Source organism: Prionailurus bengalensis, chromosome A2 (assembly GCF_016509475.1).
Source record: "Prionailurus bengalensis isolate Pbe53 chromosome A2, Fcat_Pben_1.1_paternal_pri, whole genome shotgun sequence".
Lineage (NCBI taxonomy): Eukaryota > Metazoa > Chordata > Mammalia > Carnivora > Felidae > Prionailurus > Prionailurus bengalensis.
This window is the reverse complement of record NC_057348.1, coordinates 144,835,640-144,859,081: the sequence shown is the minus strand read 5'-3', so window position 1 is coordinate 144,859,081 and position 23,442 is coordinate 144,835,640. Positions and strand designations below refer to the sequence as shown.

Below are 23,442 nucleotides of genomic sequence, written 5' to 3'. Positions count from 1 at the left end.
CCAAAATTTCTTCAGAGAACAGATTCCAAGAATCCTATTTTCTTTTGTGAATTGAGAATTGTTACACCGCTGATTTTTGATTCGGAAAGCGAGGCATACACAAAAATTCAATTCTATATGGAAATGACCCTAAAGATGTATGCAAATAAATACTCTGGAGTTCGGCGTCCTGGCAATTGAATGAAATATCCTTTTTGGTGAGAACTTAGTGGAAAGGGGGGCTGAACAGGGATTGAAGGCATTTTGGATTCATCTCAATGTGGCACATATTTCAGTTTTGTACATATTTGATTACGTGTCTGTTTCATCCACTAGAATCAGTACAGAAACCCCGTCTTTGGTCATCTTTGCACTTCCAGTCCGGTGGACATTGCTGGGATAGTTGAATTGAGGCGCCTTGTCCACGGGTATAGAGAAATCCGAAAGAGGTTGGAAAGACCTCGGATCCGCTGCCAAGCAGGGATGCGCGGCTCACGTATGGAACACACATCGGTCCTATTGCTCCAGTCGTAACGCGAGTAATCGAGACACCCACTACCGACTGCCGCTTCCCGGCTCCTGGCCTGGCAGGGCCACTTCCGGGAGGGGGCGGGGAGACAGGAGGAGGCGTGCCGGGAAGGAGGCCGTTTGTGCTGCACCAGGCGGAAGTGTACCAAAGGTATCGGTGCTGTGGCTTCCGGTCCGGGTTAACGCGGCTTAGGTACGCTGCGTGGTTTGTGTCGCGCCGGGACAGACTTTTGAGGACAAGTCGGTGGGTAAAGAGGCGAGCACGGCGGCTGAAATTAGAAGTCTGGCGTCTAGGGGGAGGATAAGAAAAAAGGCCGGGAACCCGAATACAATCTAACCTCTGTTTCCGAGGGGGCAACTTCCACGGGAACCCCTCTGCCCTGGTAACGGCCAAAGAGGAGATGGCGCCAGTCAGGGAGCGGCCGTGGCCGACACAGTGAGGAAGCCTGAAGGCGGAGCAACCGGAGAACCCTCGGGAGAACCGCCAGAGCCGTCGCTGCCGCTACCACTGCCACCACCATGGAAGGGGCAAAGCCGACTTTGCAGCTCGTGTACCAGGCAGTGCAGGCGCTTTACCACGACCCAGATCCTAGCGGAAAGGAGCGCGCCTCGTTTTGGCTTGGGGAGCTGCAGCGTTCGGTGAGGGGCCCAGAGAGAGGCCGTTCTGCGCCGCGGGGCAAGGGCGGGGTGGGACCTAGGTTCGTACTGGAGCCTGAGCCGGGCGGTTGGCCTCGTGGATGCTCCTTAGGGAGGAGCTGCTCTGCCGCGGGGTGGGGCTGCGAAGCTACATTTACGCCGCTTTTCGGAAACTAGTCGCAGCTGGTCGGTCGCGGACTGGCCCTTACCCCACCCCGTAGAATCTGATTTGTAGGTCCTGTACTCGCTCTTGGCATCGATTTGGTCCTGTTTAAGTTTTAAGCTCGCTACATGCTTCTTCAGTTCTGCTTTTCCGTTTAGTCTTTCAACTGAATCCAATACCAGTCTTTCTCCATCTTCCACTTAGGGATGCTTTTTTTATCCGTCTCTTCTCGGTGTACCAGTGTTGCACCTGGCAGTTCCTTCGTAGCTTTCAGTCGTAGCTTTCACCTCACTGTTCCTTGCTGAGTTTTCACTCTAGTTTGAGTCTATTATTCTCGAAATTCTCAGGTTTCTAGATTCTTATACACGTGAATTTCCGCCGTGTTTTCGAGTGCAATGTGATGCGAAGGGAAAAAATATCAATTCTGGTTTCAGAAGATCTTTACAGTTCACATTTTGCTGCATATTTGGTCTCTAATCTTGTTTTTTCCATGACTTTAGATTCTTTATCACAGCTGCCTTGATTATTCCATATGATTGTGTGAACATGCAGTGAGGGGTTTAATTCAACCTATTATACTTTATTTCTGCATTCTTTGATTCACATGTCTTATCCTTCCTCTAATTTTTATATTCACATTTTCTGTGCTTTATGCTTTATTTCTGTGTGTGTGTGTGTGTTGTGTTAGAGAGAGAGTGTATGTATACTTAATGATTTTGCTGACTCTACCTTTCTTATTTTTGCATTTTATATTCCCAAGCATATTTTTAAAATTCTTCCCTTTGTCTAAAAAACTCGTAACTGGTACTTAGAGGTGCTCTGCCCTCTTAAATGAGCCTCTGGGTTTCAGGTGCATAGTATTTTAAAATTTCTCAACTTTGGCTTTAAATGTTACATTAAAAAATTTGGGACCTCAGGTTCTGGATAACCTCATGGGAAGATAAAGGAATTAGACTCACTGTAGGCTACACAAGAAAATCACTCATATATGGTCTTATTTAGTGTTTAGTTTTTGGGGAGTCACAAGTCTCATACGCCATACCAAAAGTCATCTCTTCCCTACTAAACCTGCTTATTGTTGTGTGTATTTTAAATGATGAGTGCTTACCCTATATTAGAAATTGTGCTAGGGGATGGTATATGGAAATGATCCAGACAAAAATCTCTGCCACATAGATTTGTGGTGATTGAGTTAATATCTACAAAGAGCTTAGAAAAACTCTTGGAACCCAGAGCTTAAAGTATGTTAGTAATTAGGGGCGTCTGGGTGGCTCACTCTGTTAAGCATCCTGACTTCTGCCCAGGTTATGATCCCGCATCGGGCTCTGTGTTGACAGCTTGGAGCCTGGAGCCTGCTTTAGATTATGTGTCTCCCTCTGTCTCTGTCCCTCCCCTGCTTGCACTCTGTCTCCCAAAAATAAATAAATATTTAAAAAAAAATTTTTTTAAGTTAGTAAATATTATTTAAATGGTAGTCACTATTCTTACTTTCCGCTATGCTCTGTTACAACCTTACATTATCATCATTATTGCTATTTGCAGTAAGGGCCCCAACTGGAAAAGATGGCAAGCTTGAAATGGAGTAATTCAAAAAGGGTTTATTTTATAAAAGTATTGTTTCCAAAGATGTTGGTATAATGTGGCAATAGTGTAGTAATCTGTTGCCAAATTGTTAACATCTCTAGGCCAGAAAGAGTAGAAGAGTGGTTACTTGAACTATTAAGGAAACTATGGAGTTGGCTGCCTTGAGAGGAATGGCAGTTGAAGGGACACAACCATCATGAGGTGATTTTTTCAGGGAGGGGGCTGGAGGAATAAATGTCTTGACCTTATTCTCCTAACCTGTTAGGGGACGCAAGAACCTGTTGATACAGTCCATAGAGATCAGCATACCGAGGCAAAAAGCATGGTAGGCGAGGGTAGAAGAATAGAACTGGAAAACGTCTAGCACAGTCCCACAGTATCATTTTTTAGGCATCTGGATTCACAACACAGCTAACATTTTAGCTCCTTAATTCCTTTACCTCTTTTTCTCAACCATGTGGTCATATTGTCACATCTTGGATCTTGTCATTACTAAGAAGTCACCAACCTCTCAAGTCACTAACTCAGCCACATGGTCACACAGTCAAACCCTGGATCTTGTCATTAATTAAAAGTTACCACCCTGAGTCCCTGGCTGATTCCATTGGTAGAGCATGTGGCTCTTGATCTTGGGATGGTGAGTTCAAGACCTATGTCGTATGTAGAACTTAACATGTAAAAGAAAAAAAAAGTCACCAGTCCCCCCACATCACTAACTCAGACATTTGCTCTGATCACAACCCACTCTTCCAGTTTGTTTGCTTAAGGATTTAAGTAATCTCATATAATTTTATTTTTTGAAATCTATATTTTTAAAACTTAAAATTTAAAAATTTTTAAAACTTTAAAAAGTTATAAAATGGAAACTTTACAAGAAAAAGGCCTAGGATGTAAAAGAGAAGTTATGTGTAGACTTTCCTCTATGAAAGATGAGGATTTGGGCTCCCTCTACTTTCTCTTCCATTGTATCTAACATAGTTTTGGTTAAATAAATACACATTGTGCACCACGTAGCATATGTACTGTGGTAACGTTTCTCTCTTTGTGCAACTTTTTTTTTTTCCTCCTGGTGATAGTCCTTACCTTTTCTTTCTTTCACATTTGCTTCATTTTCTGTGTATCTGCAATAATTCGTCCCAAATTCTATGTTAGTATGTAAATATCCTCTTAGTATGTTCAAATTGGTAATCTGTTTCCTTTTTTAGTGGAAGGAAACCTCTTCTGGGAGCTCTCTATCTCTCTCCTCCAATCTGGCCTTTTGTTCTCCAAGTCTGTTGCCTAATTATTGTCTTGGGATCTCTTTAACACTCCTAGGGAATTCCCTTCTCTTTCTTGTGTTGGATGGATGCACTGAATCCTGGATCCCATGATCTTTTCTTGGAATACTCCCTCATTTGATGGGTAATTGAGAACCTTCACTCCTTCTTTCTTGTTGTATTTCTATTGGTCTTTTTTCTTGGACCACTTTTATCCTGAGATCAAGCCTCTGGATATAAATGAGGCTGCTGGTGGCAGGTGGGAGAATGAGCCAGGGATGGATCTTACCACTAAGTATGTTGACTTTAATTTAACTGGTTTTCAGTGTGATATTCCTGTCCTTAGGTGAGTCTACTAAGAGTCCAGAGTCCCTCTGCGTCAGTCTTTGCAAAGTAACTCTTGAGTCTTCTGTGATGGTGGGAGCATAGTAGCCTTGCCACTGTGTTAGGGAGAAAATCTTGGTCTAACTGCTTATGCAGATTTTGAACCCACTTTGTTTTTTGTTCCACCTGTGCATCTGCCTTCAGATGTGCCTGGTACTTGTAATTCCTGAGCCTGATTAGGATTTTGCAACATGAATCATTTTGCCCCTTGGCTTCCCCATTTTCATCCTGTCCTTCCTCTGAAAAAGTTTCAACTTTTTCAGACCTGCTAAGACAATTAACTCCTCCATTAGCTTTCTAGTTTTGTTTTGTTCATCAATCAAATGATTGATTAACAATCAATGGACAAATCCATTTTTGTCCTTGTAGCATTACCCCCACCCTCTTTAAAATAATCCGTTTACACTGATTTTAATGGATTTTTGGAACGGACCTATGGGCAAACAGATGTGTTCAGTCAACTTAATAATGTTAAACAAATCCCTGCATTAGTTCTTGAATTTCATCAAAACCTTAATCAGTTGACTGGCTCCTACTTTTTCTTTATTAGGTCTTGTCTTTACTTCTATCTAATTTGGATTACAGGGTCTATCATTCTAGTCATTTTCTTAAATATACTATAATAGCAATTCTTCACTTCTCATTTTTGGTAAAACTTTAGCATAGTTGTAATCAACTGCTTCTCCCTTTTCCTGTCAGCTCTAGGTGCTCTGCATCTCATTTTCTGAATTCTTAGGAACCTTGATCTTTTGGTTACCCTCTCACTTGCATCTTCGTTCAGACTCCCTCTTTACTGGGCCCTTCCCATCAGCATTCATACAGCTGTAATATTTCCAATAGTAAGCAAATGGTTTTGAGGGGGTGGTGGTAGAGAATGCTACCTTTGTCCAATTTTGTGATTTCTTTGATTCTTTTACTACGTCTATGCTGTTACTCTTTCCCAATCTTGTCTTATTTTATTTTACTTATTTTTTTAAGATTTTATTATTTTTTTTTTTTTAAGTAATGTCCACACCCATGATGGGGCTTGAATTTACAACTCCAAAATCAAGAGTCGCATGCTCTACCAACCGAGCCAGCCTGGCACCCTTGCAATCTTGTCTTCAAATGAAGAAACTAACCTATCTTTTCAAACCCCAGCCTAAATTCTTTCTCCTTGAAGTCTTTTTTTTTTTTTAAGTTTTTGTTTTTGTTTTTTTTAAGTTTATTTTGAGAGAGGGTGGAGCGTGTGGGGAGGCACACTGTCCGCGCAGAGCCCGATGTGGGGGCTTGAACTCAGGAATCATGAGATCAGGACCTGAGCCGAAACCAAGCATTGGACACTTAATCGACTGAGTCACCCAGGTGTCTCCCCACCTTTTATTTTTTTGAGGGACAGAGAACATGCACCCGCATGCATAGGGGAGGGCCAGGGGGAGAGAGAATTTTGAGCAAGGCTCTTTGCTCAGTGTGGAGCCCAACACGGAGCTTGATCTCATGACCCTGAGATCAAGACCTCAACCAAAATCAACAGTCAGACACTTACCTGACTGAGCCACCCAGGTGCCCGATTTTCCTTGAAGTCTTAGTTGATTCTCTTCAACTGGAAATCATTTCTGCCTCCACTGAGCACCTAGAGCACTTTATCTAATTACATTTATAATCTGTATAATTTTCTTTACCTTTTGGAAATCTGTTTTCTTCTCCCTGCTAGACTGTAGAATTGTTTATATGATACAGTTGAGGAAATAACTTTTTTTTAACATTTATTCATTAAAAATTTTTTTTTAATGTTTATTTTATTTTATTTATTTATTTGAGAGAGAGAAAGAGCATTAGTTGGGGAGGGTCAGACTGAGAGGGAGACAGAATCTGAATGAAGCAGGCTCCAGGCTCTGAGCTGTCAGCACAGAGCCTGACATGGGGCTCGAACTTAAGAACCGTGAGATCTGAGCTGAGGTCAGATGCTTAACCGACTGAGCCATCCAGGTGCCCCAAATGTTTACTCATTTTTGAGAGACAGAGAGAGAGTGTGAGTAGGGGAGGGGCAGAGAGAGAAGGAAACACAGAATCCGAAGCAGGCTCCAGGCTCTGAGCTGTCAGCACAGAGCCAGATGTGGGGCTCGAACTCATGGAGTGTGAGGTCATGAGCCGAAGTCGGAAGCTTAACCGACTGAGCCACTCAGGCGCCCCAGTTGAGGGAATAACTTAATGGTTATTAAGTAAGCAGTGATCAAGATGACTGACAGATTCTTAAAAATGTGTGTTGAATGAATAGCTGCTTGTAGGCATCTCCAAAGGGATAGTTGGATATCTGAAATTTGTCTTTATGAATTTCATTTATTTTTGCTGCCTCTCTACCATACCTATGGGTAATTGAAAATAAACATTATTATTCAGTGTCCTATGATGCTCTGCTTTCAGTCTTTTCATCCTTTATTTAAAAAACAAATTTATCTTTGTGAGATAAATTTGTATCACCCTCACTTATTAATTGTTATTTATTTCTTAAATATTTATTTGGAGAGAGAGTGTGGTCGGGACGGGAGTGGCAGAGAGAGAATCCAGAGCAGGCTCCAGGCTGTCAGTGCAGAGCCTGTTGTGGGGCTCGATCTCATGAACTGAGAGGTCATGACCTGAGCCAAAATCAAGAGTGGGACGCTCAACCAACTGAGCCACCCAGGTGCCCCTCCAGTGTATTTTTAAAAAGGTTATTTTGAGACAGATTTTAAAGGAAGCCTATCTTATCAGTGAACTGTTCTGAACACTTTGTTTACCTCTGGTAACCCAAATCAGTAGACAGTGTAGAAAGCAATGGAAGGAAAGACCATCTCTTTATATGGCTAATGAATGATGCGATGCATTTGTTTTAAGTTTGTAATTTAGATTGTAGACTACTTTTACAAATACAATCTGTGGGTCAGAGGTTACCTCAAAAATTTTAGTCTGGAAACTGAAAAGGAATGACAAAATCATAAAAAGCATAAGTCAAATCGTGCTCTGATGGACTATGTTGACATTGTCATGTTTGGTTTATCACATATCCTTGGGAATTTTCTTCTACATATCATATCAGGAAAGTCAGGGTTCATGGAATTTCAGTTTCAAATTTCTTAGTTTTCGTTTTTGGAATTTGTTGATTGTTTAGCCTAGTTCAAAAAACCAGTGTTTTGGTTTTCCTTTTAGCAGTTGCAGTTATTGAGCTGACATCTAAAAATCTGGGGGTTTTTTTAATGCTTTTGTTCTCATCCTCCAATTAAGTGACTCTTGTAACATGCTTTTGAAAGAAAAACCTTCTAGAAAAGAGAAAATGTTCATCTACAAATTCTATGGATCAGTTAATTCAATGAACATAGGACTACTCTCTGCCTTGCCTTGCTGGAAACTAGAAAAACATAAATGATAAAAACTAGAGACCTTTATTCCAGAGTTGACCAATCTGGCTGTGTCATCTAATATGGTAGCCATTAGCCAGATGGCTATTATGGCTATTTAAAATTAAATAAAAGTTAAATCAATTCCTTATTTGCCACATTCCAAGTCTTGGACCTTGCAGATATAGACATTTCATGTCTTTGGTGTACTGGAGCCTGTGAATGAGCATTTGTGATGGTATTTATGTTGGCATGGTAGTCTGTTATCTGGTGGCATTCGTCCATGTTTGGATTAGTTTAATTTTTGTCTTCCCAGGCCTTGCACTAGAGTTGGTGGTGTGATTCAGGATGTAAAATTATCAGGGCAGTGCTGTATATTCTAATTATAACACAGGTTTCTTCCAAAGCTTTCCAGATACTCCTTCAGCATTTTTTTTTCATGTTGTTTGCACTGATGTTTATAAGGGAAATGGAAAATAGACGGTATAGATTTTTTTTATTGTAAAATATTCATAGCATAAATAACCATTTTTAAGTGTAAAGTTTGGTGGCATTAAGTACTTTCCTGTTGTGCAGCTGTTACCACCACCCATCTCTAGAACTTTTCATCTTCCTAGACTAAAACTCTATCTATAAACTGTGATTCTCCATTCCCTCTTAACTCCAGCCCCCTGGCAACACCATTCTTTTTGTCTCCATGAATTCGAGTATTTCAGGTACCTTATATAAGTAGAATCTTACACTGTTGTACTTTGTGTTTTGTTTATTTCACTTCACATAATATCTTTAATGTTTGTTCTGGTTGTAGGTTGTGTCAGAGTTTCATTCCTTTTTTCAAATTGCAGTGAAATATATGTAACATAAGATCCACTGTTTAACCATTTTATTTATTTATTAAAAAAATTTTTTTGACATTTATTTATTTTTGAGAGAGACAGGGCATGAATGGGGGAGGAGCAGAGAGAGAGAGAGGGAGACACAGAATCCAAAGCAGGCTCCAGGCTCTGAGCCGTCAGCCCAGAGCCCGATGTGCGGCTTGAACTCACAAGCTGTGAGATCATGACCTAAACGGAAGTCGGACGCCCAACCGACTGACCCACCCAGGCGCCCCTACCGTTTAACCATTTTAAAGTGTACAGTTCAGTGGGTTTAAGTATATTAATGTTGTGCATCCATCACCAACATCCATCTCTAGACTTTTTCCTCTTGTAAAACTGAAACTCTGGTTATTAAAGTTAACTGCCAATTTTCCCCTCCCTCCACCCCTAGCTTCTAGCAACCTGCTTTCTGTCTCTGAATTTCACTACTCTAGGTACTTCATATGAATGCAATCATACAGTATTTGAACTTTTGTGACTGACTTACTCACTTAGCATAGTCTCCTCAGAGTTCATCCGTGGTGTATCATGTGTCAGAATTTCATCCTCTTTTAAGTTTGTATAATAATGTATCATCCTCTTTTAAGACTGTATAATAACGTATGTACCACATTTTGTTTATCCACTTATCTATCCATGAAAACTGGGTTGCTTCCACCTTTTGGCTATTGCGAGTGGGTTTGTTTGTTTGTTTGTTTGTTTGTTTGTTTTTGAGGAACCGCCATACTGTTTTCCAGATTTTATAGAATTTTAAGCTCTGTTGAATTTATAAGCATTTAATTCATAGGAAGTTGAGATTGCTCAGATTATCACTCCTGTATTTTTCTAGCTTGCACTCAGGTACTGAAATACTACCAGAGTGTTTTACTGCTGTACAAGTGAAGTCTCAGAAGCTTTATTTGTCTTTAATTGGAAATTCATAGTGTGGCTAAAGGGGATAATTTTGTAGTGTTTGACGTGCAGAACTCCTTAAAAATACTGACTTAGGGGCACCTGGGTGGCTCAGTCAAGCGTCGGACTTCGGCTCGGGTCACGATCTTGAGGTTTGTGGGTTTGAGCCCCGCGCCTCGTCAGGCTCTGTGCTGACAAGTCAGAGCCTGGAGCCTGCTTCAGATTCTGTGTCTCCCCTCTCTTTCTGCCCCTCCCTCACTCGTGCTCTCTCTCTCAAAAATAATAAATAAACATAAAAAAAGAGAAAAGTCACTTAAAAATACTGGCTTAATTTTCCTTTCTTGTAGAGTTTCTAAAATGACAATATTATGAAACATATTATTTTCCTTTGGTGAGAAATTTTCTGTTAATGGAGTTTACATTGTTTTTTTACCTATTTTTTTTCCTCAGGCCCATAGCCCATTTCTTTTCAGTTTTTCCTCTGTGTTCATCGTTTCCTTGTATTTTGTCTCAGCCATAGTATAATCCTATTTAAGTAGCCCCCAAACAGAAGAATATACTTGGAATGAGACCTGAAAATATACATGTTTTTTATATAAGGATTCAGAGTTTTTTAACACTCCAGTGCATTTTTTTTAAACAGTACTTTAAGCTAGACATTTCATATTCCTATAAGTTTGAAAAAGTTGAATCTTAAGCACGTTGTTAACATATATGCTTAATATGTCTGATGATATTCTCATTCTTCTGGTTTAGATGAGTTGTTATAAAACTTGTTCAGATGGGCAGCAGTAGGGACCAGTGATGAAAGGAAATACACTTTTTCTATTTTTGGCTTTCAGGAAGTACTGACATCGGCTTTGCTTCAAATGGTTTCAAGCTTGGCATTTTCTACTTTTAATGTAGGGCTGCTTGGTATAATTAGTAAGGCCCACAGCAAGGTGATTACCAATGCATACTTCGGTCACTCCCAACCCAAGGTGATTTTATGGATCCAGATTTATCTTTTTTCAGGGCCCTTCTTGAGGTTAAATTTCACATACATAGGTTATTAAGGATTTTAAAGTTGGATAGGGATTTTTTTACTCTTGTCATGAAAACATCTCGGCAAGATTTCTCAGTACCATATTATACATGACTGACAGCCACAGTAGCACAAATTTGAGCCAAGTTTCATTTGGCAGAGTTTATTATGACTGAGGATTGTTTGAAAATGCTTGTCCCAGAAACACGGGGATATCATCCGAAATGGAGGAGACCACAGGGTGCAGTCTTGTCATTTGATCTTACGGATTCCTTTCATTGAAATCAAGATGGAACAGTGCATATGGGTGCTAGTCTAAAAGCTGACTTAAAAGTGGGTATTTCTTACGGAATTTGAATAGCTTATGTTTTTGTTCGTTTGTTTTTGTTGTTTTTTGCTTATGATCTTTTAAAGAATTATTTTTAGCTTGGAATCTCTTCCCTCCCATAAGAGAAATAATATCTCTCTTTTAATTATTTACTCAGTCATTATAGAGATGGCCGTCAAAATGTAAGTTGGCTGAATTTGTCTCTAAATGAGCCTTTTTGCTTCTAGAAAAGTTATTTATGCACACAAGAGTATTCTGTGGGTCTGGGAGCTTGCTAGGGGCTTTATATGACTATTTTTCATTTACACTCCTTTTGGAGCTGGGGGTTGTGTACTCATCACTGCTGTGATGAAGGTATTAGCTAAGTTCATTTCATCACGGGTTTTGCATTTCAGGCCGTCTTACAAAACAAATTATTTTGAAAAATATAATTTTTAGGTAGTAATATTTTTAGCCCATAGTTTGTGTTTTTCATAATACCCCCTTCAAACCATTTTCTTTCCCTGCTGTCTTAGAAAACCATCAGAAGGTATCTTGTGACAGACCCAGCAATTTGTCCTAAATTTGTAAAATTCTCATAAAAGGTTAGGTACAAAAACTTAAGATAGTTGACCAAGTTAAAAAGTTTTTTTCTCTGTTTCAGGTAAATTAGACTTATTCTTTTTTTTACCTGTCTCATGAGAATGATTTTTTTTTTTTCTTGATCTGGGAAATTCTGGTTTTCTAGCTCTATGCCACATTGCTATAGGACATGTGCTTAAAATGTGTTCTTTGATAGGTTTTTTTGTTTTTGTTTTGTTCTTTTCACTCTACTCTTAGTCTCCCCCTCCCTCACTATACTGTAAATCTTTAAAAGTCTTTATTTAATAAATATATTATTCACTAATTGAAATGCTTAAAAAAGTACAGCAACCTGACACTTTTATGTTACTTTTCAAATTTCACTGAAATATTTGTATTTACAGAATTTGATTTTCCATTTGCCAGGGCTCTTCTGTCCTCAGTGAAGTATTTTAAGTAATTCTGCTTAATTTGAGGAGTTTTTTTTGTAGGATTAACTAGCAGCTCTAATCCACTTCTAATTCTTGGCAGCTAAGGAATCCTTAGGCTTCCATCTGGGTGTGTGCTTGCATTGTTGACCGCCCGCCAGCTCAGTGGTTTAGGTGGATTCTCGGCAGTTTTAGAACTGTTGGTATAGAAGTGAGTCTTGGAGCAACAGAGCATCATTAAAGAAAGGAAAGGGCAAGTACTATTAGGTACTGCTGTGAAGCGTAATGAAAGAAAGACTTAGAGTATGTTAGTGAAAGGATTGCTAGGCCATAGCCTGCTTCATTCATATTCATCACATAGTCATGGAAATATCTTTGAAAAGACTGATACACAGGCCTGTTCTGCTACTGCTATGTGAAATGGAAGATTGGAATTAGATGCTTAAATGGAAAATGTTCTCTTGTTGCAGCCTCTTTGAAATGTGCTGCTGGTGGGAGCTGCAGCTTCCTCCTGCTGACTCTGAGCCCCAGGCTTCGGTTGAGATGGTCCTTTCAGAAATGTGGAGCTTAGTCCAAGCCTGGATTTCAGTGGGTAGCACCTGGCATCTGTGGCTAGAAAGTCCCATGAAGTGTAAGTGCTTTATTCTCTCCTTGTCAAGAATCCCTTTTCCTTCCTTCCTTCCTTCCTTCCTTCCTTCCTTCCTTCCTTCCTTCCTTCTCTTCCTTCTTCAGCCTTAGCAGAGGGGAAGTACAATGAGCAGTGCACTATAGTGTCTAGGATATCAGGATTTAGATGCACTTTCTTTATGATTCAGTGACCAAAACAAGATTACTTGTTTGGGGATGCCAACAATGCTGAAACTCCTAGAATTCAAAAGAAAGTGATAAATTATGACCCCTTAATCTATAGTACTGACAGTATCATCCCAGGTAATTTTTCATTGATAGTTTACTTAGTAGTTTGCCAGGTTTCTTTAGAGGTCACTCTTGTATTTTATTCTTATTCCAAAAGACAAATAGTTGAAAAGAGAGGCACGTTTGACCAGTGGGTGAAGCAGCTTGGCGATAAGAGTGGTTGAAATGAGAAGACAGCTCTTTTGCTTTGGTTCTACCAGATGTATTTGCACAAAGAGCAATTTGGGAATTTTTCGAAGACCAGTTTCTCATAGAAGTGTCCTAGGAAATTCATATAGCTGCCATCTATATTTTAGTTAAAACACACCAAAAAAACCCAAGATAATTACATAATGAGCATGAAAAGATATAAGTTTTATGTTTGATTTAGTTGCTTTAATACTGTTCTCTTTTTTCCTATTTCAGAAATACTGGTAATATTTTAAAGTACACTCATTCCAGAAGACTCCCATTTTAGGGAGATTTTAAGGTTCTCTTCACTGACGTTTTTCTGAAAACTCTAGGTCTTCAGATTTTAGCTAGGAAATTATTGACCTTCTTTTCATTGCTAAAACAAAATATATGTTTAAAACAAAACAAAACCAAGGCTCCATCTGGGAAAGGCAAGTGAAGTTCTACAAGTGAAGATTCTGAATGAAAAACATCTCATCCTCTCAGGGTCTTTGTTTTCTTTATCTGTAAAGAACTGATTTGCTTGTTCTCTGTTGCTCTTTCTTTCTAAACATTTTGGGTTCTGTTCTTAGAGCTGAGCTGACTGCCAATCCAGTAAGTATCTAGCTACCTAGTAAAAGGATGGGCTTTTTCATTTGGGAAAACAAAGAGGTGTTAAGGACTTAGGAGATGATGGTGTTGTGTCATTTCACTTTATATTTAAAAATTTAATACATACTTTATTTAAAGTACCTCTTAGGGCCAGAGGATTCTGAGAGATGTAGATACAGTTAAGGTCTTTCTTTACCTTTGAAGAGCTTACAGCCTATTAGAAAAGATGAACGGTGGCCTAAGTAATTACAGTACAAAGTTCTACAGTTGAGCTGTTACAGAGCCAATGTAAATGGATTTCTGCCTCCAGTGTTTCTTCCTTACCTCTGTGTTTCAGGAGTTTGAATGTGATGTGTTCAGTGTTTGTGTGGGGCAACAGGGGACGGGAATGTTCTCTGTTGCCCCAGCGTACCATAGTCTTAGACAGTTGCAGTGCTGCCCTTTTCAGTGGTGGGTTGTCTCAGTGATCCTGGCCTCACCCGTGGAAGTCTGTCTCTGCCTTGCATCTGCCAGGTCTTGTGCAGGATACATTTTTTTGCCCCTCCTTCAGTCGTAGGAGACCTCCAGGGTTCTGCATCAGCGATAGGTCTTACCCTGTGCCCTGAGGGTGACAGGACTTGCTGTCCCCACGGAGTCTGAGGCGTTTATTCAGTAGGGGAGGGGGAGGGTCTGTCTAGTCAGCTTTTTGTGCCTTTTCTGCGGCTAAGGCTGTTCCTGTCCAGGATCATCCTGCCAAAGGAGTTCTCACCGGTCTTTTGCCCTACTGCCCAGTCTGTTCTGAGTTTCTGGGAGAGGTCTGTGCAGAGGAGCCTGTAGGTGGTTGTGACCCTTGTGCCTGTGAGCCCTAGGGATTTTGTATGTTCACATGAGCCCACACTCAGCATTCATCAATTTGTTCATAATTTTAGCAGAATTTTTATTACTTGGTTATCTGGTGCCCTGAGTGTTTTCCTCATATGTTCTGCCACAGATGATTCAGTGCTTGCCTCCTGTCTCCTTGGAGAGGTCTGTCTTTAGATTTCAGTCTACTTGGTTGCCTTGGGATCTCAGCTTTCTGATGCATTTTAAGAAAAGTTATTTTGTAGTTTATTTGCTTTCGTTTATTGTTAACGCAAAAGCAGTGTTCTTTCTGACTTTCTACTTCTTACATGGGTATAGAACTCCTCTCCGGTATTTGTATTCATATGTTTTAAACCTCACAAGATGATATGCTTTATATAGTCAGTGTCCATAAAGATTCACTCTCCTACTTAACCTTTCCCCTTACTTTTCATTTCTTCTATTTCCATGTTTACATCCAGAATTATTTTCCTATTCCATGAAGAACACCCTTTAGTATTTTCTTCTTTTTGGGTCTTTTGGTTATAAACTGTCTTCTTCTCCTTTATTTTTTAAAAAAAATTAATTTATTTTAGTTAGTTAGTTAGTAAGTAAGAAAGGAAGCAAGCAAATAAGCGATTAAGCAATAGGCCCAACATAAGGCTTAAATTCACAACCTGGAGATCAAGAATCACATGCTTTACCAACTGAGTCAGTCAGGCTCCCCTTTTATCTTAATTTTGTTGCATTTTGGAGTTTTTTGCTGGGTACAGAATAACTGATGGGCGGTATTTTCTTTCAGTACTTTGAAGATACTTGGTTCCCATTGTTTATGTTGATAAGTCAGTTATCAGTCTAATTGTTCTTTTAAAGGTAATACATCTTTTTTTCTGCCCTTTAGATTTTCCTCTTTGGCTTTTTAGGAGTGTTAAGATGTACATAAGTCTGGTTTTTCTGTCATTAGGGTTTATAGAGCTTCTTAAGTCTGTGGGTTGGTGTCTCTGTCACTTTGGAAATTTCTTAGCCATTATCTTTAGTACTTCTGCCCCATTTTTTCTTTTCCTTCTAGGATTTCAATTATATGTATGTTAAACGTTTTCACTGTGTCCCACATGTCACTCGGATTCTTCCCATTTTTTACTGTTCATCTTTTTTGACTTTGTGCTTCCGTCTCGTTATTTTCTCTTGATCTATTTCTAGCATAGTAATCTTTTCTTCAGTTCTCTGATTGCTTTTTTAACCCTTCCATTTGGTTTTTAGTTTTGGTTACTGTATTTTTCAGTTTTAGAATTTCTTTTTTTTTTTTATGTTTATTTATTTTTGAGAGAGAGAGAGAGAGAGAGAGAGCAGGGGAGGGGCAGAGAGAGAGGGAGACAGAATCCAAAGCAGCTCCAGGCTCTCAGCCATCAGCACAGAGCCCTACCTGGGGCTCAAACTCATAAACCGTGAGCTCATGACCTGAGCCGAAGTTGGAAGCTTAACTGACTGAGCCACCTAGGCTCCCCTATTTGATTATTTTTTATAGATTTCATTTCTTAATGGAAATTTTCCAATTTGGCTTCTAATTCCTTGAGTATATTAATTAGCTACTTAATTTTTTTCAAACGATTTATTTTTAATTTTTTAAATGGTTTTTTAATTTTTTTTATTATTTTTTAATTTTTTAAATTTTTTTTTAACGTTTTTATTTATTTTTGGGACAGAGAGAGACAGAGCATGAACGGGGGAGGGGCAGAGAGAGAGGGAGACACAGAATCGGAAACAGGCTCCAGGAAACAGGCTCCAGGCTCCGAGCCATCAGCCCAGAGCCTGACGCAGGGCTCGAACTCACGGACCGCGAGATCGTGACCTGGCTGAAGTCGGACGCTTAACCGACTGCGCCACCCAGGCGCCCCTTTAAATGGTTTTTTAATTTTGAGAGAGAGCGAGAGAGTGAGATCTGGGGAGGGGTAGAGAGAGAGCAAGACACAGAAGCAGGCTCCAGGCTCTGAGCTGTCAGCTGAGAGCACAGAGCCCGGGGCGGGACTCACAACTTGTGAACTATGAGATTATAACCTGAGTTGAACTCAAACACTTAACTGACTGAGCCACCCAGGCATCCCCCCAAACTATTTATTTTGACAAGTTCATAACTTGAAAGAATTGTACAAGAATTGTACAGTGAACACGGATAAACCCTTTTCCTCAATTTGGCAGTGCTCCATCTGCTTCTCTCTGTCCTTCTGTGTATGTATCTTTTTAATCTTTCATAAGTAAATTGAAGACCTTATAATGCCGTTCCCCTAAACAGTGACATTTATCTTGTCAGAACAAGGACATTTTTCTAAACTAAACTAAAACCATTGTTACGCTCTAGAAATTTAACTTTGATATAATGGTATTATCTAATACATAGTCTATATTAAAATTTCCCAGTTGCTTTTAAAGTGTTTCTTTTTCTTTCTTTTTTTTAATTTTATTTTTTTATTTTTAAAAGTTTATATCCAGATTAGTTAACATATAGTGCAACAATAATTTTAGGAATAGATTCCTTAGTTATATAATTATGCTAAGGGAAATTAGTCATATGATTTTTGTCTTTCTCTGACTAATTTCCCTTAGCATAATACCCTCCAATTCCATCCACATAGTTGCAAATAGCAAGATTTCGTCCTTTTTGATTGCCGAGTAATACTCCATTGTATATATACACCACATCTTTATCCATTCATCCATCGATGGACATTTGGGCTCTTTCCATACTTTGGCTACTGTTGATAGTGCTGCTGTAAACATGGAGGTACATGTGTCCCTTCGAAACAGCACACCTGTATCCCTTGGATAAATGCCTAGTAGTGCAATTGCTGGGTCGTAGGGTAGTTGTAAAGTGTTTATTTTTCTAATCTAGGATTCATTCAAGGAAAATGCATTGCTTGTGGTTGTTCTTTTTAGTTCTTTGGGGTATTTTTGTTTGTCTTATGATAATGGCATTAAAAAACCAATCCAGGCTCATTTTGTCTTTGGTTTTAATGTGCCCTGCTATTTGGGTTTGTGTCATCATTTTCTCATGGTTGCATTCAGGTGAAACAATTTTTGGAGGAATACTACATGGATGATAATTTATTGTTTTCAGTGAATCACATCAGGAGTAGCATAAAATCTGTTTGTTCCATTATTGGTGATATTAAATTTTACCACTTCGTTTAAGGCATCCTAGTTGTTTTAGTCCATCTAGATATGTTATTTTCTATTGTCTGTTTCTTTTTCTTTTGTTGTTATTACTAGTTTTGCTTTTATTTGATAGTGGATATGTTGTTTATGAAAAGTTTAACAGATCATAAATGATGTTTTCCACTTGACATGAGTTATTTTGCTTCTGGTGGATCTTTGTAGTAGGGCCAAATCCCTTTAAGAAGAGATTGAGCAGATTCTAAACTGTGTGTGTTTGTTTGTTTGTTTGTTTGTTTGTTTCTTTCAGTGGGTAACAAAATTTACCATTTTAACTATTTATTTTTTCCTTTGTACACAAACTGCATTCTATATTTCTATATAATTTCCACAAGTTGAGTGAGTTCTCCTCTCACATTTTTTTAAATGGTGTATACAGGTTGTTTTTTTTAATTTAATTTATTTTTTAAATTTACATCCAAGTTAGCATATGGGGCAACAGTGATTTCAGGAGTAGATTCCTTAGCGCCCCTTCCCCATTTAGCCCATCCCCCCTCCCACAACCCCTCCAGTAACCCTCAGTTTGTTCTCCATATTTATGAGTCTCTTCTGTTTTGTCCCCCTCCCCTGTTTTTATATTATTTTTACTTCCCTTCCCTTATGTTCATCTATTTTGTATCTTAAAGTCCTCATATGAGTGAAGTCATATGATATTTGTCTTTCTCTAATTTCACTTAGCACCATTTTAACTTCTAAAGTACACATTCAGTGGCATTAAATACATTCACATCAACGTATTACCATCACCACAATCCATCTCCAGAACTTTTCATCTTCTTCAACTGAAACTGTACTGAAAAAAACAGTAACTCTCATTATCTTCTCCTTTCAATGCCTGGCAATCAAAATTCTAACTTTGTCTATGAATTTGACTACTCTAGGTACTTCATATAAGTGGAATCTTACAATATTGGTCCTTTTGTTTCTGTAGCTTTTAATGGTACTTCCTTTTTAAGGCTGAATAATAATCCATTGTGTATATATATGCCACATTTTGTTCATCTGTCAGTTAGCATTTGAGTTTTCAATGTTGGCTATTTTGAAATATGCTGCTATGGGATGCCTGAGTGGCTCAGTCTGTTGACCCTCCGACTTTGGCTCAGGTCATGATCTCGTGGTTTGTGAGTTTGAGCCCCACGTCGGGCTTGCTGCAGTCAGCCTGTCAGTGCAGAGCCCGCTTTGGATCATTTGTCCCTCTCTCTCTCTGCCCCTCCCTCACTTTCTGTCTCAAAAAATAAATTGAAATATGCTACTACGAACATTGGTGTGTTAATATCTGAGTCCCTACTTCCCATTGTTTGGGGCATATACTCAGAAGCAGAATTCCTGGATCATATGGTAGTTTTAAGTTTTTGAGGAACCGCCATGCTGTTTTCCATAGTGGCTGTACTATTTTAAATTCTCACCAGCAATGCACAGTTTGCCAGTTTCTCCACATCCAATACCATTTTGTTTTCTTGATAGTAGCTATCCTAATGAGAATGAAGTATCTCATTGTGGTTTTGATTTACATTTCCCTAATGAATAGTGATGTTGAACATTTTTTTATGTGGTTATTGGTCATTTGTGTCTCTTTTTGGAGAAGTGTCTATTCAGGCCTTTGCCCATTTTTAAATTGGGTTGTTTGAGGGTTTTTGTTGTAGGGATTCTTTATAGATTCTGGATATGAACATCTTATGAAATTTATCATTTGCATATATTTTCTCCCACTTGTGGGTGGCCTTTTCATATTTATCCTGTCTTTTGATAATAAGTAGAAATTTTAAATTTTGATATAGTCCAGTTTATCTTTTACTTTTGCTGTATGTGCTTTTGATCTGAGAATCATTGCCGAATCCAATATTCATGAAGCTTTTCCCCTATGTTTTCTTGTAAGAGTTTTATAGTTTTATAAAAATATTTAGTTTGTGATCCTTTTGGGGTTAGTTTTTATATATGATGTAAAATAAGGGTCCTGTTGTCCTTGTTGAAAATCATTTGACCAGATATGCAAGGATTTATTTCTGGGTTCTCTATTCTATTCTGTTGGTCTTGTGTCTGTCATATGCCAGTACTACACTTTTTTTTTTTTTAATGTTTGTTTATTTTGAGAGAGCATGCGAGCAGGGGAGGGGCAGAGAGAGGGAGAGAGTGTCCCAAGCAGCCTCCACAATGTCAGCGCAGAGCCCAGTGCGGGGCTCAGACCCACAAACCGTGAGATCACGCCTGAGCTGAAACCAAGAGTCAGATGCTCAACCAACTGAGCCACCTAGGTGCCCCCAATACCATACTTTTTTTAATTGTGGCCAAAAACACATAACATGAATTTACCCTCCCAGCAGTTTCCAGGTATGTGGTATAATATTGTCAACCACATATACATTGTTGTATAATAGATCCCTTGAGCCCCACTCCCATTCTGCCTGACTGAAATTCTAGACATACTGAAAAATACCCCACCTCACCCTCCTTCTGGCCCTAATTTTGACTGCTTTAGATACCTCATATAAGTGGAATAATGCAGCATTTGCCTTTTTGTGACTTACTTGTTTAACATAATGTCCTCAAGGTTTATTCATGTTATAGCATGTAATGGTACTTCCTTATTTTTTTAAGACTGAATAATATGTCATTGCTAAGTATATACCACATTTTATTTATCCATTCATCTGTCAATTAACATTTGAGTTGTTTTCAACTTTTGGCTATTGTGAACAATGCTGCAGTGTACATGGGTGTGTAAATATCTTTCTAAGATATACATCCAGAAGTGGAGTGTTGGATCATATAGTAATTCTATTTTTAATTTTTGAGTAACCTCCATATTGTTTTCCATAGCATCTGTGCTGTTTTATTTACATTTACTATTTTATAACAGTGCACAAAGAGTTCTAGTATCTCCACATCTTCACCAACACTTACTTTCTGTTTTTTTTTTTTTTTTCTTTTGATAGTGGCCATTTAACAGGTGTGAAGTGATATCTAATTGTAGTTTGGATTTACATTTCCCTGATTACTAGTGATGTCGAGCATCTTTTCATGTGTTTGCTGGTCATTTTTATATTGTCTTTAAAGAAATGCCTTTTGAAGTTCATTTTAAAATTGGGTTATTTGGTTTATTTGTTTGGAGTTGTAGAAGTTCTTTATATATTCCTGACATTAACCCTTTATCAGATACATGGTTTGCAAATAGTCTCTCCCATTCCATAGGTTGCTTTTTCACTTTGTTGATTATTTCTTTTGCTATGCACAAGCTTCAAAGTGTGATATAGTCTCTTTTGTCTATTTTTACTTTTGTTTCCTTTGCTTTTAGTGTTATATCCGTGAAATCCTCATCAAAATAATTGTCATGAAGTTTTCCCCCTTATGTTTTCTTTGGGGAGTTACAGTTTTCAAGTCTTATATTTAGGTCTTAATTTAATGTATTTTGAGTTAATTTTGTACATGGGTCCACCTTCTTCCTTTTGCATATGGATGTCTACTTTTCCCAACTCTGCTTGTTGAAGAGATTCTCCTTTACCCACTGTGCAGTTTTGGCACCCTTGTCGAAGATAATTTGACTATATTTGTGGGGGGTTATTTCTAGGCTCTTTGTTTATTCCATTGGTTTATCTGTGTCTTTATGCCAGGACCATACTGTTTTGAGTATTCTGGTTTTATAATAACTTTTGAAATTGGGAAATGTGACATCTCCAACTTTGTTCTTTTTCAAGACTGTTTGGGCCCTCTGGGGGTCCTTCGAGATTCCATGTAGATTTTCTGATGGATTTTTCATTTCTGCTAAAAAACATAATTGGGATTTTGATAGGGATTACATTGAATCTGTAGATGGCTTTGGATAGTATTGACAATAATAGTAAGTCTTCCAGTCCTTGCACACAGGATGTCTTTCCATTTATTGATGTTGTCTTTAATTTCTTTCAGCAGTGTTTTGTAGTTTTCAATGTACAAAACAAGTCTCTTTGCCTTCTTTCTCCATTCCTGAGTATTCAGTTCTTTTCAATGCTATTGTAAATGCAATTTTCTTAATTTCCTTTTCAACTTGTTTAATGTATAAAAACTGATTTTGGGGTGTTGATTTTGTAGTTTCCAACTTCGCTGACTTCATTTATTAGTTATAACAGGTTTTTGAGGAAGCTTCAGGGTTTTCTACATAGAAGATCATGCCATATGTGAGTAACCATCATTTTACCCCATCCTGCCTAATTTGAATACCTTTTATTTCTTTTTCTTGCTTAATTGCTTTGGCTGGAACTTCCAACACAATGCTGTGTTGAATTTATGTGGCAAAAGTGGGGATCCTTGTCTTGTTTCTGGTCTAAGAGTTTTGAAAAGCTGTCAGTGACCATTGAGTAAGATGTTCATTGTGGGTTTTTCATATCTGGTTCTTTTCTATGTTGAGATAGTTTCCTTCTTTTCCTAGTTTGTTGAGTGTTAAGTTTTGACAGATGCTTTTTCTGCATCAATTGAGATGTTTATGTCTTTTTCTCCTTCATTCTTCATTCCTTGATTTTTGTATGTTGAACCACCTTGCATTCCTTGAATAAATCCCACTTGGTCGTGGTGGATAATCCTTTAATGTACTGTTGAATTTGGTTTGTTAGCATATTCCTGAGGTTTTTTGCATGAATATTTGTAAGGGATATTGGTCTGTAGTTTTTTTTTTTTTTAATGTTTATTTTTGAGAGACAGAGACTGTGCAAGTGGGAGAGGGGCAGAGAGAGAAAGGAATAGAGCTTCTGCAGTGGGTTCTGTGCTGACAGCAGACAGCCCAGAGTGAGACTCGAACTCACAAACCATAGAGATCATATCATGAGCCAAAGTTGGACATTTAAACGATTGAGCCGCCCAGGTGCCCAGTCTAGTTTTCTTGTAATGTCTTTGGCTTTAGTATCAGAGTAGTGCTCTCTTCGTAGAATAAATTAGGAAGTATTCCCTCTTCTCTTCAGTATTTTGGAAGAGTTTGAGAAAAGTTGATTTTCCTTAAATGTTTGGTAGAATATACCAGTAAAGCCATCTGGCCCTGGGCTTTTCTTTTTTGGAAGATTTTTTTTTTTTATTGGAAGATTTTTGATGACTGATTCAATCTTTTTATTAGAGTAATATAGTCTATTTAGATTTTCTTTTCCTTCTGGATTCAGTCTTGGTACATTGTATGTTTCTGGCAGTTTATCCATTTCATCTAGACTATCCAGTTTGTTGGTATATAGTTGTTCATAGTAACCCTTAAAATCTTAAAAAAAAATTTTTTTTTAATATTTATTTTTAAGAGAGAGAGAGAGAGAGAGCGCACACGAGCATGGGGGAGACAGAGACAGAATCCGAAACAGGCTCCAGGCTCTGAGCTGTCATCACAGAACCCGATGCGGGACTTGCACCCATGAACCTTGAGATCTTGACTGAGCCGGAGTCAGATGGTTAAGCTACTGAGCCACCCAGGCACCCCTCTTAAAATCTTTTTTTTAATTTCTGTAAAATTGGTGGTAATGTCCCCATTTTAATTTTATTTCTTTTTTCTTAGTTAACATAGATAAAGGTTTGTCCATTTTTTGGATCTTTTCAGAGAATCAAATCTTTGTTTTTCTATTCTCTATTTTGTTTATCTTTGCTTCAACTTTTATTCTTCCAATATTTATTTTTTGCTAGCTTTGGGCTAAGTATGTTTTTTTTCTAGTTCCTTAAAGGTATAAGGTTAGATTGTCGATCTGAGATATTTTTTCTTTTCTAACATAAATGTGTGTAACTATAAATTTGCCTCTTGGGGCTG

The 23,442-nt window shown here is 38.4% G+C and overlaps 1 protein-coding gene across 2 annotated transcripts in view; it reads left to right on the top strand.

Annotated features, from left to right (window-relative positions):
* The first annotated feature begins 574 nt into the window (after positions 1-574).
* TNPO3 (transportin 3) overlaps positions 575-23,442 on the top strand; it is a 77,645-nt gene continuing 54,777 nt past the window's right edge. Inside the window, exons 1-2 of one of the 2 annotated variants that reach the window (XM_043589488.1) lie at positions 1,035-1,146; positions 12,464-12,624. Coding sequence is in view for 1 of the 2 variants with exons in the window: in XM_043589487.1 (XP_043445422.1) it covers positions 1,027-1,146 (120 nt within the window). In the remaining variant the exon portion in view is untranslated. Of the gene's footprint in view, positions 1,147-12,463; positions 12,625-23,442 lie in introns of both variants that reach the window. The other variant, XM_043589487.1, reaches the window with a different exon arrangement.